Source organism: Haliotis rubra, unplaced genomic scaffold, assembly GCF_003918875.1.
Source record: "Haliotis rubra isolate DU_JTF1 unplaced genomic scaffold, ASM391887v1 Scf125, whole genome shotgun sequence".
In the NCBI taxonomy this organism is placed as follows: domain Eukaryota; kingdom Metazoa; phylum Mollusca; class Gastropoda; order Lepetellida; family Haliotidae; genus Haliotis; species Haliotis rubra.
In genome coordinates, this window is record NW_025765170.1 from 1,693,073 (window position 1) to 1,711,381 (window position 18,309).

The following is an 18,309-nucleotide window of genomic DNA, read 5'->3' on the forward strand; positions in this document are numbered from 1 at the left end:
ATACAAGAATAAGTCAAAGGAGTTTACATTTTAGGTCTTTTAAGCCATTTACTGTCAGCTTGGGAACATATATCATTTCATGAAAACACATCAAGGGAGATAACTCTGAGGCTGTGCTGTTTTCAGCAGTCTACTGTCGGGAGACATGTATCTACAACAGGAAGTGAAGGTGGAGCTGGGTAAACGCCTTGAACAACTTGGTGGCGGCAGGTCAGTGTCTGGTAGTACCAAAGACCTTTCTGACTGAAACAGAGTGTGGACACGTGGTTCAATTTGTAACTGGTTTAATAGGTTACATGAAACCAAATATTTCCCTGTTGACTTCTATTGTAATGTTAACTTAATTTAAGCCATTAAGTAGCAATAAAATAATGACACCTCAACCAGCTGCTTTTCTGAGTACATGAAATTAAACAGATCAACCCCATTACTGCACAAAATGGCAACCACTTGAAAATACCTGTGTCACTTTCAGCATCAGGTCAAGTCATCATGTTAAAAAAAGAGGGAATATTATAAAATATGTTTGGTTTAAATTACTGGGTGGATATACATTTTAAAAACACAAACATCTTACACATAATGATCCAATCAGAACTGTCACTGATGACTCAATCGGAACTATTTAAAAGCTCCCTACGAAAACTACATAATTATTCTTATAGATGGGGTATGGACATTAATTTAGCTAAAAGTAAAATAATTGTCTTTAAAATGGGTGGGCCTCTGTCAAAATATGAAACATTCTTCTTTAATGGGAATCCTATGGCAATAGTAAATGCATATAAATATTTGGGGTTAATGATAACGCCTAAATTGATATGGACTAGAGCCTGTAAAACATTAGCGAGCAGGCAAGTAAAGCATTATGGCCTATAAAAATCTTTGATCAGACGTTTTGAATTTACAGTAAAAGATGCTTCTTTTATTTGATAAAAAGATTACTCCAATTCTTATATACCGGGCTGAAATTTGGGGTTGGGAAGAAAGGAGTAATATTGAAATTATTCATAGGAAGTTTTGTAAATTTGTTCTCCATATTAGTTATAAATCGTTGAATGCTGTATCATACGGGGAGTGTGGAAGATATCCACTTTATGTTTCCTATCATATTAAATGTATTAAGTATTGGCTACGATTGTTAAAGAATGCAACGTCAAAGATATGCTTTCCAATGTTATAATATGCTGTTGTCCATTCTTGAGAGAAAAAGGCCGAGTTGGTCCAATCAAGTAAATTATTTACTTTTTCGTTATGGCTATGGTTTTGTTTGGATAAGCCAAGAGGTTGGGGATCCAGATCATTTCATTTATATCTTTAGTCAACGTGTTAAAGAATGTGCTTATCAGAACTGGCACTATTCTCTTCAGAGTGATTCTCTAAGCATTTTATAATTCTCATAAGTCTTTGCTTAATTGTGAAAAATATTTGTTAAACATTAGTTCCCATGAGCATAGACGTGTATTAACTTTATTTAGAAGTGGATATCTGAGTAAGAAAAATGTCTTTACTAATAACTCCTACATTTGTAAACACTGTAATGTAATGCTGAATGAAAGACATGTACTGTATGATTGTGTATATTTTGTAACAGAGAGAAAGCGCATTCAGCCCAAATTGTAGTAGTGGTAAATAATAATGTTTCAATCCAAATCTGTACCGTTTCTGGATGGGGAATATAAAGAAAGTAACTCTGTGTCTTATCATCCTTAATTTGGTGAAATAAACATAGACAAACATGTCTAAACATTTAATATTGATTTTGATTTTGGCTGTGTAGTCTTGTATTTGTTCTCAATTGATACTACTGACCAATGAACCTGTGAAGATCCGTGTTAGAAATGGTCTTCAGCAACCCAGGCTTGTCAAAAGAGGTGACTAATGGGATCGGGTGGTCAGGCTCACTTTATTGACAATTGCCTAGATCGATGCTCATGCTGGTGATCTGGGTTAGAATGAGCCTTCAGTAACCCATGCTTGTCGTAAGAGGCGACTAACGGGATCGGGTGGTCAGGCTCACTGACTTGGTTGACACATGTCATCAGTTCCCAATTGCGTAGATCGATGCTCATGCTGGTGATCACTGGATTGTCTGGACCAGAATCAGTTATTTACAGACTGCTGCCATATAGCTGAAACATTGCTAGGCATTAGACAACAGGCAAACCGAAACTGACCAAGGAAGCCATGTTTAATGTCTTTCATCACAACCTACAAGAGATCAGCCTATTTCAATCATGTCATTGACCTGCATTGGGTTCAGGCATCTACTAGCATTCAACCCATTCAGATCTGAGTTAGTGAGTGTTAATGTTCCTGTACGACCATCAGGTGTCTCCCCAACAACACAGATGTCAACAGGGTGTTCCTGACCTTCAAGCAGAGACAACAGGAATACAGCTATATGCACCAGGCTGACCTGATGTTCAAGTACCAGGTGGCGTGCTGTGCAGTCATCTTCCTCTGTGTCGTCATCATCCAAGCCATCATGCTGCCCAGGTATGTCCAGCTGCCGTTACAACATCCCTCATCCGGATCTAACATCAGTTGTTACATATGTCATGACTGGGAGCTATGAAAATGTCTGTCAATGCATACTGTTGGATATTCAGGACACTTAGACATCTTTGATTGGCTACTAATCATAAAATATTTTTAAAATCTACATGCCAAACCTATCCTTAATCACTTAAAGTCCATAATATTTTTGTAGCAAATAGTTTACGTGAATAAAGATTCCACATTCAAAGCAAATACCTGTACAGGTTTTTGAAAACAAGATGGCAGCTCCCTTGGAATCACCCCTGGTTCTTGTTTACATTGTGAAAACATCATGGATAGTTCACATTAAGTGTCATCAAGTCGTCCATGACTGTTATTGCAAATTGGATATGCACTCCTGTATTTATCCCTATGTCAAATACATCCAATTTATACAAGTCTTCTCTCTTTCTTTCAGAGATATCCCCCCTCCTGGTGGTTGGAATTGTAGGGATCGTGACCTTTGGGCTCATATCTGTGATACAGTTTGCCGAAGTCTGCATTGTGAGTGCTCACCCAATCCCATTTATCAAGTTTATCATATCTCCATTTTGTTATTGGAGCAATAAAAATGGTGTCGATACCTTGGTGATTAAGTAGCCTGCTGATTGGAGGACCTTGCCCATGTAGTGTGGAGTGATTCTGATGGGGGTAGATTCAGGTCTGGTCAGTTTAAATTTGGACTGGAGAGTGGTCGAAATGGCCCTCTTAACTTAGTGGGATACTGGTTGAGGTTGGTGAAGACATGCTGTAGAAGATTATCATGTTCCTGGTTATGACTCCTGGAGCTGATGTTCTTTGCTTGCTTTGACTTCATTTTAGCGGGATGGTTAGAGTTGAAATAATTTAACTGGTCAGAATGGGTGGTTTTTCTGTATACTATGGCTTGGATCTTTGTCTCTAAAGAGACAAGGGCATCTAGGAAGGGGAATTTCTTGCTTCTCTCTGTCTCCATGGGAAACTTGATACACTGATGTTGGGTGTTTGCTCCTAGAGTATTGAGGTGAGGTGAGGTGAAATTGGGTTTTACGTCGTGCTTGAGAATATTTCGCTCATATGACGACGTGCATGCATGTGTATGTGTATGTGCGGCTGCTTGTACTAGCCCAGACTGAAGCTGGTTTTATAGTGCTAGCCCACTGAGATACCATACCGCAGTGACGCATGAATACCCCACTCAGACACATTATACTGACTCCGAGCCGACCAGTCCTTATTGTACCCATCAATGCCGAACGCCAGGCAGGGACCAGCAAGTACCATATTATAACGTCTTTTGGTATGACGCAGTCGGGGATCGAACCCGCGACCTTCCGCTCTCCGGGCAGACCCTCTAACCACTACACCACGGAGGCGGTCTAGAGTGTTGAGGAGGGATCCTGGTCTTTTGTAAGGATGACAAACGTGTCCTCCACCTTCCTATACCCGCAGACAGGTTGGATTGGGGATGTTGAGAGGTCTTCTTCTTCAAGATGGGTAATGTTGATTTCTGTAAGGATGGGGAAAAGATTGATGCACCAACTTCCGGAATGACAATCCAACAATTGTTGTTTCTGTTTGTACAGTCTTCAGGCAACAAGCTGGTCAGTGTGTTGGTCAAGTTCAGCCGATGCATCACCTACAGCACCTGTCTCCGTTTGGTCATTTCTGTCTGCTGTACCAGTCTCATCCTGTTTGCCTCCAGCATCAGTCTGGTGAGTACTACCATGGTGTGTTGTCTTGTGCACAGAGTGAGTGAGTGAGTATGGTTTGACGCCGGTTTTTGCAATATTCCAGCAATATCACGGCAGGGGACACCAGAAATAGACTTCACACATTGTACCCATGTGGGGAATCAAACCCAGGTCTTCGGCGTGATGAGCAAGTGCTTTAACCAGTAGGCTATCCCACCGGCCTCTTGTGCATAGAGATCACAAATCAGTTGAAGTTTTGCATGGCGAGTCTTTGTATGGGTGACCTTGTTTGGCAGCAAGATTCCTGAGAGTTTCTGGCACTTCTGCCCTGCCCATGAGGTAGCACATTAGTCTCACCTTACGCAAGTGAGTTTGTTCAAAATTGTCTCTGTTCACCCAGCAGAAAATGGGTACCCGTGGGATAAGTCATTACAATTAACCTTCCAGCACCTCACAGGCAGCTTGGGTTATCCGGGGCAAAATGTCCATCATGTTGTATGCTCTTAGTCTTGGCTAGTGAGTTTGTTCAAAATTGTCACTGTTCACCCAGCAGAAAATGGGTACCCAGTGGGATAAGTCAAAACTATTAACCTTCCAGCACCTCACAGGCAGCTTGGGTAATCCGGGAAAATAATGTCCATCATGTTGTATGCTCTTAGTCTTGGCAAGTGAGTTTGTTCAAAATTGTCTCTGTTCACCCAGCAGAAAATGGGTACCCGGTGGGATAAGTCATAACTATTAACCTTCCAGCACCTCACAGGCAGCTTGGGTTATCCGGGGCAATAATGTCCATCATGTTGTAGGCTCTTAGTCTTGGCAAGTGAGTTTGTTCAAAATTGTCTCTGTTCACCCAGCAGAAAATGGGTACCCGGTGGGATAAGTCATAACTATTAACCTTCCAGCACCTCACAGGCAGCTTGGGTTATCTGGGGCAATAATGTCCATCATGTTGTAGGCTCTTAGTCTTGGCAAGTGAGTTTGTTCAAAATTGTCTCTGTTCACCCAGCAGAAAATGGGTACCCGGTGGGATAAGTCATAACTATTAACCTTCCAGCACCTCACAGGCCACTTGGGTTATCCAGGGCAATAATGTCCATGATGTTGTAGGCTCTTAGTCTTGGCATGCCCGTGCGGTGTGAAGTTCAGCGCTATGTAAGTGGCCTTATTGTAACACTTATACTATAACACATGGCAGTTGTTGCTCCATAATTAGCTTCAACAATAGAGAACCTAAAGCAATTTCTGTCCAGCATCAATCTTCTCAACAACTACAATCATGTTATAGCAACAGTATTCATCTGTCCATTTTAAAGTTTTGTTTTGCAGTTGAATCATGCAAAGCTATCTAGTTCATTGTTTTCACATTTTTTTCAGAGGAGAACAGAATAAATGATGCATTACCAATTTAATACAATTTGTATTTTTATGGTTCCTAATTTCTCACTTCAACTTTAAAGTATAATCTCTATATTCTTCAGATCTCCTGCAATACAGAACTTCACATGCCGGAGTTGGAAAACACTTCATCCACTGAGCCAGGAGAAAGCAGCTGTGATTATCCACTTGTAAGGATTTCTTTTCTATCTTTTAAGGAATTGTTCTTATGTAAGTGAATGGAAATAGGTTAACAATGAATTTTTAAACATTATTTGATTAGGCCAGACCAATTTAATTTGTTTGTTTTACGGATTTTTCTCGTCAGAAAACTTAAAGGCAGGAGGGAAAAGAAAATGAAAATAAAATTCAATAGTCAGAGTAATATTCCTTTTAAATACTAAAAGTATTTTACTTTGGGCAATTTATGAAGTGTATATGGGGCAAAAAAATCTAAAAACATTTTCTTGCACATTTACATTTTTGGCCAATAAAAATATTAAAATTTTATATTTTGAGCAGGGAAAATTAATTAAATGTTTTTCTTATTCTTGAAAAAATACGACCGGCAGATCCGTAAAACAAGAAATAAAATTGGTCTGGCCTTATGCTTATTTCCTGCTCACAGAAGAATCAGATCTGTGTTCTCGCTACCATTAAAGAAACATCTGAGGACTTCTGATTACTGGTCACATCAGAAGAACATCCTGCAAACTTTGACCAAAAAGGAAATGACAAACAAGAAGTTGTCATTAGCCAATCAGAAAGCAGCTTTCTTGAGCTTTACAGAAGAACCTGCAACATTATTCCAAAATGGCTGTTTTAAATGCAGAAATGTAAGAGAGCATCCATTTTAATTATAGCATCTTTGTTGTGTTCCAGTACTACATCCTGAGTTTTATGCTGGGGTTGACATCATGCAGCGTCTTCGTCCACCTCAGCTTCATCATCAAGCTGGCTGAGATGTCGGTGGCACTAGTAGTGTACTTCCTCATTCTTCATCTCGGAAGACAGGACATCTTCATCAAGTTCAACAACTTGGTCAACAAAGATACACAGTAAGTCAAGTTGGACGCCTGGCACCAGGTTCCTTCTAACATTACTGGGACTCTTCCTTTCGGGCAGTGGGGTAGCCTAATGGTTAAAGCGTTGGCTCGTCACTCTGAAGACCGGGGTTTGATTCCCCACATGGGTACAATGAGTGAAGCCCATTTCTGGTGCCCCCCGCTGTGATGTTGCTGCAATATAATATATAAGCGGTGTTAAACCATCATCACACACTCATTCTTCCTTTCATGAATGTAATGTCATATGAACGCCCAGTAAATGTCCGAAGTAAAATCTAAGCACTCATTATCATCATCATGATCATCATTTATCTAGAAATGTTCATGTCTTCATTCTCAAGAATGGTTATTTCAGTTTTTTATCATCATTAATTTCAGACCCAATGAATTGCAGGCTGATATACGACTTATGGCAACAGTCCACCTGGCTTTAATGTTCATAGCTCTACATGTGTTGGATCGACAGGTATGTGATGACTATACCACCTTGACATTTGTTTCTTAGAATGAATTGAACATGTGAAACTAAATCTGAGAACTTATATATTTCCTTACATGTCTTTGGAGTGATACAACACATTTATCATTAAATCATAAAAGTTCAAAGATAACTTGAAACCTGCTAATGTTGCCAATATTCAAAAAATTAAGGTGAGTAAATGACTGATTTATTTAAGATGTTTTATGGGTTTAAAGCATAAGAATTTTGAAACAAATATAGTACTCAATACAGTTAAAGATCACTAAACTTTGTCCTATAACCTTAGTTAACTGGTCCTGACTAATGGGTTTTACAACACATAACTTTCAGATTGGGGTGTTCTTTGACATGCTTTGAGTAGTGTAGACAATCAAGATGAGGATGTTTTCTTCCTGTGTATATCAGTGTTGAATATTTGCCTTTAGTTCATGTGATTGTCGTTCAGAGGTAGCACTATGGTTGAGGTGTTTCTTGTTATGACAAAACTCCTGAGTTTGATACTTGTACGTGTAACAATTAATAATTTGTGCAACAATTATGTGTAGTAGAATAAGTGAGGTGAGGTGAGGTGAAATTGGGTTTTATGTCGTGCTTGAGAATATTTCGCTCATATGACGACGTGCATGCGTGTGTATGTGTATGTGCGGCTGCTTGTACTAGCCCAGACTTAAGCTGGTTTTATAGTGCTAGCCCACTGAGATACCATGCCGCAGTGAAGCATGAATACCCCACTCAGACACATTATACTGACTCCGAGCCGACCAGTCCTTGTTGTACCCATTAATGCCGAGCGCCAGGCAGGGACCAACAAGTACCATATTTTAACGTCTTTTGGTATGACGCGGTCGGGGATCGAACCAGCGACCTTCCGCTCTCCGGGGGGACGCTCTAACCACTACACCACGGAGGCGGTAGTAGAATAAGTAATATGTGCAATTATTATGTACAATATGAGTAATTTGTACAATGATTATGTATAATATAATTGGTAATTTGTGCAATAACCATTCTTGATGAACCCTGCTGTGATATTGCAGGAATATCATGTAACATGGCGCCAAACACCTTCACTCATTTTTTTAATTCTTACAGACAGAGTATACACAGCGAGTAGACTTTCTCTGGAAGACAAGAAAGGATCCTGATGAGGTCAAGGTCACAGCTGCCATCAACAAAATCATCCTGGAGAATATTCTACCTGCTCATGTGGCAGATTATTTTCTGAGGGCATCTCGAAAAAATGAGGTAAGGAATTTAAATATTGCTTTATGAAGTAACTCGTAGTTAAGTGTTTAGGACTCAAATACCTTGACCTTGATTTGTTTTTGCTATGGTATTCCTGCAGGCTATGTTGAGTTAATGAAATTACAGATCTTGTGGATCAGCGTCCTGTTTTATAAATGCAACAAAGCAAAGTTAAAGTATAAGAGTTACGATCAACATACCGGTACTGCTACAATCACCTTGTGAAAGTTTGTTTGTTTTTTAATGCTGCACTCAGAAATATTCCATCTATATGGCATCAGTCTGTAAATAATCGAGTCTGGACCAGTCAATCCAGTGATCAACAGCATGAGCATCGATCTATGCAATTGGGATAGGATGACATGTGTCAACCAGGTCAGCGAGCCTGACCACCCAATCCCATTAGATGCTTCTAAGAACAAGCATGGATTGCTAAGGATTAATTCTAATCAAAGGTCATTGTGAAAGGAGCTGCAACAGAGTCCACTGGCAATACGGGCGGTGGGATAGCCCAGTGGTTAAAGCGTTCGCGCATCACGCTGAAGACCCAGGTTCAATTCCCCACATGGGTACAATGTGTGAAGCCTATTTCTGGTGTCCTCCGCCGTGATATTGCTGGAATATTGCTAAAAGCAGCGTAAAACCAAACTCACTCACTTAACTGGCAACAAACAATCTTTGTAGTATGTCAAACTTAAGTCTATGATTGAATCTTAGAGTTCTGACCAATGCAGTGCTAAAATCTCATTCTACAAGAGGGTCCTAGTCTGTGATATTTATCAGTTAATGCTTCTCTACTTCCAGGACCTGTATCACAAGTACTACCCCAATGTCAGCGTCATGTTCGCCTCTATACCGAACTTCAAGGACTTCTACCAACAAAACGCTGCCAACAGACATGGTCTTGAGTGTATACGAGTCCTCAACGAAATCATCTCAGATTTTGACACTGTGAGGCTTTACTATGAAATCACGCAATTTCTATATTTATTATATACCCATGTAGACTTAAGATAGTGATACAGGGGGTGCAATACGGATGACGTGGTCACATTCCGTATTGCACCCCAGATTCTGTATGGAACCCCTGCCGGTCCTACTTTCTCCGAGCTCGGCTCGGATTTGAAAGTCGAATAGCTTTTTCGTTCCATCATACCAGTTTGTATGTATTAAAATATGAATGAATTTCATTAGAATGGCGTCATTAGTTTGCCTGTGGTAAGTTGTGAAAGTGGGACTTGATTCATGACGTTATGCGGAAGAATGTATGATCTAGGTCAGTTGCATGATCTGCCCACTTGCGGAGTGATACTTAATGTCAAACTAACCTGAATGCGGAAGTATCGAGAGGCGTGAAAATATGTATCACTATGATGTGATTTGTTTTATAAAGTAACAGATTAATGCAAGATAAGAGGGTATATAATAAATATAGAACGTCATACTGGCAGTGTATGAAATAAGGCCCGTCCGACCACCAGAGACGGGCTAGATTTCTGACGGACAGTCTAAATTTACAGCTAGCCAGTCCGATGGTCTGGTAAAATTTTTTAAATGTTCCATACATCTGAGTAAATTCACAATATCTTGGTGTCTGGTCTGGTTAAATCCATTTCGGGCTGGTAACATTTTGAAGTTACCAGCCCTGATGTCTGGCTGGGTTTTGGGCTTATTTTATACACTGATACTAGTGCATTTGGATGCTTTGTATCGAACTCGAAGATGTCATTGGAGCAGAATAACAACTCATTCTTCGAACTCGTTGTTTCTCTGTTCCCATGACATCTTTGAGTTCAATACAAAACATCCAAATGCACTAGTATGACGTTCTATATATTTACATTGACTTAACATGAAAATTCAATAAAAGTGATGAAAAAGTAATTGCAGAATTGTTTTGAACTCTCAGGTCTCTAAATGCTTTCATTAACCAAGTACCTTAATTAAATTGTGTAATAAAATAATATAAGATGGTAAGGTATATGTAATTAACTGTATAATGTATCTTTAAAAAAACACAAGTTTTAATTTAACAAAATGATAAATAACTGTTTTAAGGTACAACATATTTTTATTTTACACCCTATTTATTAATAGCTGGATAGAAACAAATTATGAAAAGACCTGTATATTGCCAGAAATATTATTCTTAATTTAATTTTGAAACTTCTTTCAGCTTTTGACCCAGTCAAGATTTCACTGTGTGGAGAAGATCAAGACAATTGGCAGTACATATATGGCAGCAACGGGACTTCAGCCAGGCATGGAAGATAAGGAGGTGAGGCACCATCCTGTCAAGGGAATCGGTTTAGTGCTGTATTATGATAAGGGTCTTGGGTCCAAGTGAAGGTTCTGGTGAAACCCCTTATCTAACTGGCGTGCTGTTCTGCTTGGGGGAATTAGCTCAGCAAAGAGTCCGAAGTCACAAGAAGCTAATTACAATTTTATTAACAAGAACAAAAATAACATCATTACTGATGCATGATGAAACTAATATTCTATATTTATATTTTCCTAATATCTGAATCCTAATATATTGCTGGTAGTGGTTATAATTAATAACAAATTTTCGTATGAATTATTATTCCATGATAGCTGCTTAACATTATTAGGGTTATGTAATGATGTGGTAGCTTGACGTGTAGGGTCAGACCAAAGGGTTAACGTTATGAACAGTGTTCCATGGCATCAGGACATAGAGACACATAATCAACGAAGGACCTGATCCTGACCACCATCAAAGTCGAAAATTAGCAAATTATTATTTTTTCTACATTATTGTTATTTGTTTCAGAATGTTTACTGCCTTATTTACGTCTTTCACAATGTTTACTACATTATATTTATGTTCCTCAATATTTACTACATTGTTTTTATGTGTTTTGTGGTGTTTACACAGTATTTCTATGTGTTTCACGATGTTTAGTACATTATTTTTTGTGTTTCAGGATTCAGTGGAGAATGAAGCAAACATTGTTAAGATGACTGACTTTGCGCTTTCAATGATAGAAAAGCTAGACAATTTCAATCAACATTCTTTTAACCAGTTCAAACTCAGGATAGGTGAGTGTCCCATCACATTCTTTTCAGAAATCAACAACTGTGAGCCATTTTCCAAGTAATCCATGTTGGATCATATCAACTAGGAACAGATAGTGCCAACAACTTCCTGTTAAAATTTGACGACGACTGCAGAGATGCCAACCTCTACGATTTAATCGTAGTCGCTATCAATTTTTGCCTGACACTACGCCAATACGATTGCACTAGAAATTCTGCGAAATTTGAAGAAAATTCATTAAAATTCAGATATATTTTTGTCGATTAAAGACATTTTTGGACTTCACTTACCTTCCATTCATCAAATTTAATGACATATTTGAACTGGAATCATTGCAAGTAGCAAAATTGTCTGTCAGAAATCTGAAGCTGATTTTAATACCTTTGCGATTTGACGCACTTATTGTCTACCGGCGGAAAATGATGATCCTATTGGAATGATTTAACCACGTGAACGTTCCTTCCGTTTGATTATACGAAACCGGGTATGTGAAATTAAAACTTCACTACTAATTTTACGGTCAACTGCCATGAACATTTTACGACTAATTCAGTGATTTGGTGTACAAGTTGGTTGGTTGGTTCTTTAACACCACACTCAGCAATATTCCAGCTATATGGCAGCAGTCTGTAAATAATCGAGTCTGGACCAGACAATCCAGTGATCTACCGCATGAGCATCGATCTACGCGATTGGGATACAATGACATGTGTCAACCAAGTCAGAGGGCCTGACCCCCCGATCCCGTTAATTGTCTCTTTTAACAAGCATGGGTTGCTGAAGACCAATTCTAAATCAGATCTTCAAGGGCCTGATGTGAAAGACAATCATTACAAATAACCGCACAACAATCTCTACAGCCACATAAGAATATATATCAAAACTAAACCATTATGAACAGAGAAGTATTTTTCATGGCAACCTAAATAGATCAAGTATTTGTTTGTTTATCCCACAGGTTTAAATGATGGTCCAGTCATAGCGGGAGTCATCGGTGCTCGTAAGCCTCAGTATGATATCTGGGGCGACACTGTCAATGTAGCTAGTCGTATGGACAGTAGCAGTGAACAGGGTAAAATACATGTAAGTATATGAGTAAGTGAGTTTAGTTTTACGCTGCTTTTAGCAATATCAAGGCAAGGGACACCAGAAATGGGCTTCACACATTGTATCCATGTGGGGAATCGAACCAAGGTCTTCAGCGTGACGAGCGAACACTTTAACCACTAGGCTACCCCACTGCCCCGTGTAAGTATGTAACATTCATCAGAGGTGCTGGAAGTCTCACAAGACCATGATGTACGATTGACTTCTGCTTGTACCTATCCCAGACAATTTACTGTATTGTGTCAAGTGTAGATTGACCATTTTTATGCCTCACTTTTTTGTAACTTTAAAGAGTAAAATTCGTCACTTTATTTATCCATTAGCATTTTCTAAATGATCTACAAGTATTTGTTTCAATTCCCATCACTACTTAATTTTGCACAATATTTTTTTCCCTACTTATCTAACATTTTGAGGAAATACAAAAAGTATGTTTGAAGTAGGGACGTTTTTCTTATATATTTTTAACATATCAGCCTGAATTTTGGGGACAAAAGTTTATGAACCCTCACAAAACATCTGTCCAGAAGTTCTTAACATAAAGAATGATTTAATTTTAAAACTTAAATTCTGTCAGTCCTGTTGGAGACATTGATTAAAACAACATTCAATCAAAAACATTCAATAAATAATTTCAAAAGTTGTGCCACTAAAATGTCAATAATGATGTTTTAAAGTTTGGTTAAATTTTCTCATGATTGTAAAACATCCTCATGAGTGTCCTTTGATTCATTTCAGATGGCAGAAAAGACAGCCCAAGTTTTAATCAAGAAAGGATATGAACATGAATATCGTGGATTAACAAGTCTGAAGGGCAAGGAGCCCATGATAACCTATTTTATACTTCCACATAATGTAGTGACACACTTATAGCAATAAAGCATGACTGTTGCTACTGTTATCAATATTCTCATCATCGCTTCCATTCCTACACAACCGACAACACCTTATCCATCCCACAGAACTGATGATGATGTTTGTGGAGATCCTGATCTGAAAGGACAACTGGCCACTCCTTACACTACTGGTGGGCCTGACGATGATGCTTCTGAAGTTCCAGATCTGAAAGGACAATAGACTACTCCTTACACTACTGGTAGGCGTGATGATGGAAGTGCTTCTGAAGTTCCAGATCTGAAAGGACAATAGACTACTCCTTCCACTACTGGTAGGCCTTGATGATGAAGTGCTTCTGAAGTTCCAGATCTGAAAGAACAACTGACCTTTCCTCACAATACAGGCAGGCCTGATGATGGTGCTTCTGAAGTTCCAGATCTGAAAATACAACTGGCCACTCCTTACATCACAGGCAGGCCTGATGGAAAGGACAATGCTTTACACTGAATGATTCCTGATCCAGATCTGAAAGGACAATAGGCCACTCCTTACAATACTGGTAGGCGTGATGATGGAAGTGCTTCTGAAGTTCCAGATCTGAAAGGACAATAGACCACTCCTTACAATACAGGCAGGCCTGGTGGTGATTCTTTTGGAGATCCTGATCTGAAAGGACAACTGGCCACTCCTTACATTACAGGCAGGCCTGATGGAGATGCTTGTGGTGATCCTGATCTGAAGGACAATAGACCACTCCTTACAATACAGGCAGGCCTGGTGGTGATTCTTTTGGAGATCCTGATCTGAAAGGACAATAGACCTTTCCTCACAATACAGGCAGGCCTTATGATGGTGCTTTTGAAGTTCCAGATCTGAAAATACAACTGGCCACTCCTTACATTACAGGCAGGCCTGATGGAGATGCTTGTGGTGATCCTGACCTGAAAGGACAATAGACCATTCCTTACAAAACAGGCAGGCCTGGTGGTGATTCTTTTGGAGATCCTGATCTGAAAGGACAACTGGCCACTCCTTACACTACTGGTGGGCCTTACGATGATTCTTCTGAAGTTCCAGATCTGAAAGGATAATAGACCACTCCTTACGTTACAGGCAGGCCTGATGATTGTGCTTCTGAAGTTCCAGATCTGAAAGGACAATAGACCACTCCTTACATTACAGGCAGGCCTGATGATGGCGCTTCTGAAGTTCCAGATTTAAACTGATAACAGACCACTTCAGTGAAGATGAAGGTCCACCGTCAAGTCAGTGGATAAATGGCCATACCAGCCCATCAAGCCCTGGAGGCTATTATAGATTGATGCCACTGGCTTTGGAAGATAATTCTGAATGATTCCTATGCTGTTCATAGACAAACAGATTTGAGTTGCAAGGTGTATCTGCTGAAGGTGTTCAGAACTAGCAAGGAAACAAAGACTACTTTTGCTGTCTTTGACCATGAAAGTATACGCACATCTCTGAAGTGATACAAGGTTTTCTTTGTGAAAATCTGACAGTTAATTTACATAGTCTGACCAATGTGTGATGTATTGATAATGAAGGATGATGAATGATTGATTGTAATATAATATATTGCAACAACAGTGAACTGTACAAGATGAAATGGGAGGACAACAGAGGACAAGCATATCATTGCATGTGTGATAAGTACCTGATGGATTGAAAAGACAGCAAAGATTGAGCATATTATGGTGTGTGATTTGTGTCACGGTGTGTGATGAAAGAGGAAGGACAACAGAGTGCCTGTGTATCATGGTCTGTGATCTGTCCCCTATGAAATAGAAGGACAACAGAGTAACTGTGTTTCATGGTGTGTGAGATGTACCTGATGGATTGAAAGGACTACAAGTCTACAGTCATCAATTGAAATGTTACAAAGAAGTTCCTTTTACTGAAAACATAAAATTACTCAATATGTTTTTGTTGGCAAACATGGCACAGTGAACGTCATTGATATATTTGTTAATCAAAGGAAATACTGATTGATAGGGACCTTGCGATGATGTCCTCCATCGGTACATGTTGTCCTTTGAGTAGCAGTTCATGTCTAACTTCAGTTATTTATACAGGTAACTTGGTGCAACGAACTCAAGGGATACACTTCATCAGCAGAATATGTCTCAGCAAAATATGTCACCTGCAGATTGTACTCTTGGATGATTTCAAGATCCATATATCACATTTTGACTCACATATGATGGTCAAAAGCCATTGCTTGAAAATGGTCAAAACATTTTCAGGATAGAGACATTGTTAGAGATACGTTCTGTGACTGTTATACAGAAAATGGTAAAAGAATGATGGTCTTGCACTGACCGAGCACTGGAGGTGATGCATCACAATGCAGTTCAAACATCCTTCATGTTTGTGCCAGACTGAAGCCTTTACATGTTCCAAACATGAATCCCTGATCTTCTACATAGTGTTTGCAGCCACTGTTAACCACTGAACTCTCAGTTTCTGGAACTGAGGGATACTCACTGTAATAGCTGCGTGAAGAACGTTGACTGCATGACAGTGTCCATTAAAGTGGGAGTCAGTTGGGTTAATGCCTCTCTGAGTGAGTGAGTGAGTATGGTTTTACGCCGCTTTTAACAATATTCCAGCAATATCACGGCGGGGGACACCACAATTGGGCTTCACACATTATGCCCATGTGGGGAATCGAACCCGGGTCTTCAGCTTGACGAGCGAAGGCTTTAACCACTAGGCTACCCCACCGCCCCAATGCCTCTCTGAATGTGAATGAGGGAGTTTATGTTTTGCCGCTTTTTAGCAATATTCCAGCAATATCACGGCGGAGGACTCCAGAAATGGGCTTCACACATTATACCCATGTGGGGAATCAAATCCAGGTCTGGTGCAACGAGCGAACACTTTAACCCCTTTTCTACCCCTTTGCTCCCTCTCTGAACATACTTATATTGGCATGGTACATCACCTTGTGCTGGAGGAAATACAAACTGATGTAGATTGAAGAAAGGGTTTGCTGCTGATAGATCAAGGATGTTCAGTGGATTCAAACCCATGGCCATCAGATCATGACACATCTGCATCGCTGTGACTCATCATGCAGAGTGGAAAGTGAGTGAGATTAGTTTTATGCCGCTTTTAGCAATATTCCAGCAATATCACAGTGGGGGGACACCAGAAATGGCTTCACACATTGTACCCATGCGGGGAATCAAACCCAGGTCTTCAGTGTGATGAGCGAACATTTTAACCACTGGGCTACCCCACCACCTCCAGAGCGGAAAGTGTGTGACTTAATGTCGATTAGGGCATAGAGCAGCAATAATAATGTCCAGATTGTACTAAATGAATTCAGTACTCTGTGATTGTTTCTGCAAAACTGAACCCCAGGTTAAACCTTTCCAGCATTGTGTCAAGCAGTTCGTATTTCAAGGTAACATATTCCATCATTGTGTCAAAAGGTTCAGAATCCATGTATACACATTTCCATCAAAAAGTTTCTTTCAAATTCATCCTAGTATGTCTGTTAATCATTTCAATTTTTGTCCTTTCCTGGATTGATATCAGTTTGACCATTACATTTACATGAACACAATTTTTTGTAACATTTCATTCCTTGGCATACAATTTACATAGTAATAAATTTGCTATTAAATGCACTGGTCATATATAGAAAAATTAAATAAGAAAACTTAAATTTCAATTTTAAGTATTTTTCTTCATTTTCTCAAAAGTTTACAAGGTAGGACATGTATACTGGGAAGTCAATTCTTCTTTCCTCTTACACTGATCTGTCATTGTTCATTGTTCTCAAATGTTTAAGATATTTTTTTCAAAAGGTTATAATAATAGCATTTCAAATAATTCATTTTTATTGATAGCAACTTAAAAGATGGATTTTTTAACTTCTTACATATTTCTGGAGAGCAATATATTACAAGCCACTAACTATTAACTCAGTAAGTTTTAAGAATGGCTTAAATAATATCTGAATTTGTGAAAGATTTGTGTCATATCCTCCTTCGACTGTTGTTATTCATAGCCATGTATAATCACAGGCCTTTACAACACTGACCACCTAGCTCTACGCACAGTGCATACCACTGTCAGTGTTACTGAGATTCAAATGGCTACATGGATAGAAAACACGTGTGTATGATGTACAGTTTTTACAAACTGAATAAAGTATCATTTCTATTGTTACCATGTTTATGTCTTCTCCAGAGTGAGTGAGTGGGTGAGTGAGTTTATTCCAGCAATATCACGGCAGGGGACAGCAGAAATGGGCTTCACAAACTACCCATGTGGGGGAATTGAACCCGGGTTCGGCGTGATGAGCGAACGCTTAACCACAAGGCTACCGCTTAACCTCGTGAGGGAGCGAGGTAGTGAGTGAGGAATCATCTGTGTCACCAACATCCTCACAATAAACCAAATGCTCAGTTCTTAATTGGTCTGCGAAGGTTCCTCCATCAAGGACGACTAATTTGATCCTGAGCGAAGTCTGAGTTGAATATATAGTCTGTTTGCAGTGAAAACGTACCGATGAATTTCACTTCAAACAAAAAAGTATATCGAATTAAGTGAAATTTTGATTGCGAATCCTCATAATTTTACCTTGCCAATTGGACATTTAAATCTCAGAATTTTATTCAACTTAGGATAAAACCTGTTTATCAAACGATCATAGTTTCAAATCGCTATTATTGGTTTGTATTACAAGGGGGTATGCACATTAAATGAAACAATGAGAACAAGTAGGGTTGGTCTAAGTTAACGCTCATCACATACCGCACTGCATGTGCATTTGTTTCACTGTCAACATGTCAACAAGATTGCACTGTACATTACAATGACTATTTCTGTCAAAGCATCACAATGTAAAATTCTTGAAGAAAAATATATCACAAACTAACAAACAAATTGTTC

At 39.2% G+C, this 18,309-nt stretch overlaps 1 protein-coding gene across 1 annotated transcript in view; it reads left to right on the forward strand.

Annotated features, from left to right (window-relative positions):
• The window catches only part of LOC124266340 (adenylate cyclase type 2-like), a 101,673-nt gene extending 85,976 nt beyond the window's left edge, over positions 1-15,697 (forward strand). The window contains 14 exon segments of the mRNA XM_046701142.1: positions 127-210; positions 2,332-2,499; positions 2,960-3,045; positions 4,107-4,235; positions 5,709-5,779; positions 6,471-6,646; positions 7,034-7,121; positions 8,229-8,381; positions 9,186-9,332; positions 10,558-10,659; positions 11,330-11,444; positions 12,401-12,525; positions 13,288-13,663; positions 13,965-15,697. Coding sequence (XP_046557098.1) covers positions 127-210; positions 2,332-2,499; positions 2,960-3,045; positions 4,107-4,235; positions 5,709-5,779; positions 6,471-6,646; positions 7,034-7,121; positions 8,229-8,381; positions 9,186-9,332; positions 10,558-10,659; positions 11,330-11,444; positions 12,401-12,525; positions 13,288-13,422 — 1,579 coding nt within the window. The 3' untranslated portion in view covers positions 13,423-13,663; positions 13,965-15,697.
• Positions 15,698-18,309: the final 2,612 nt, after the last annotated feature.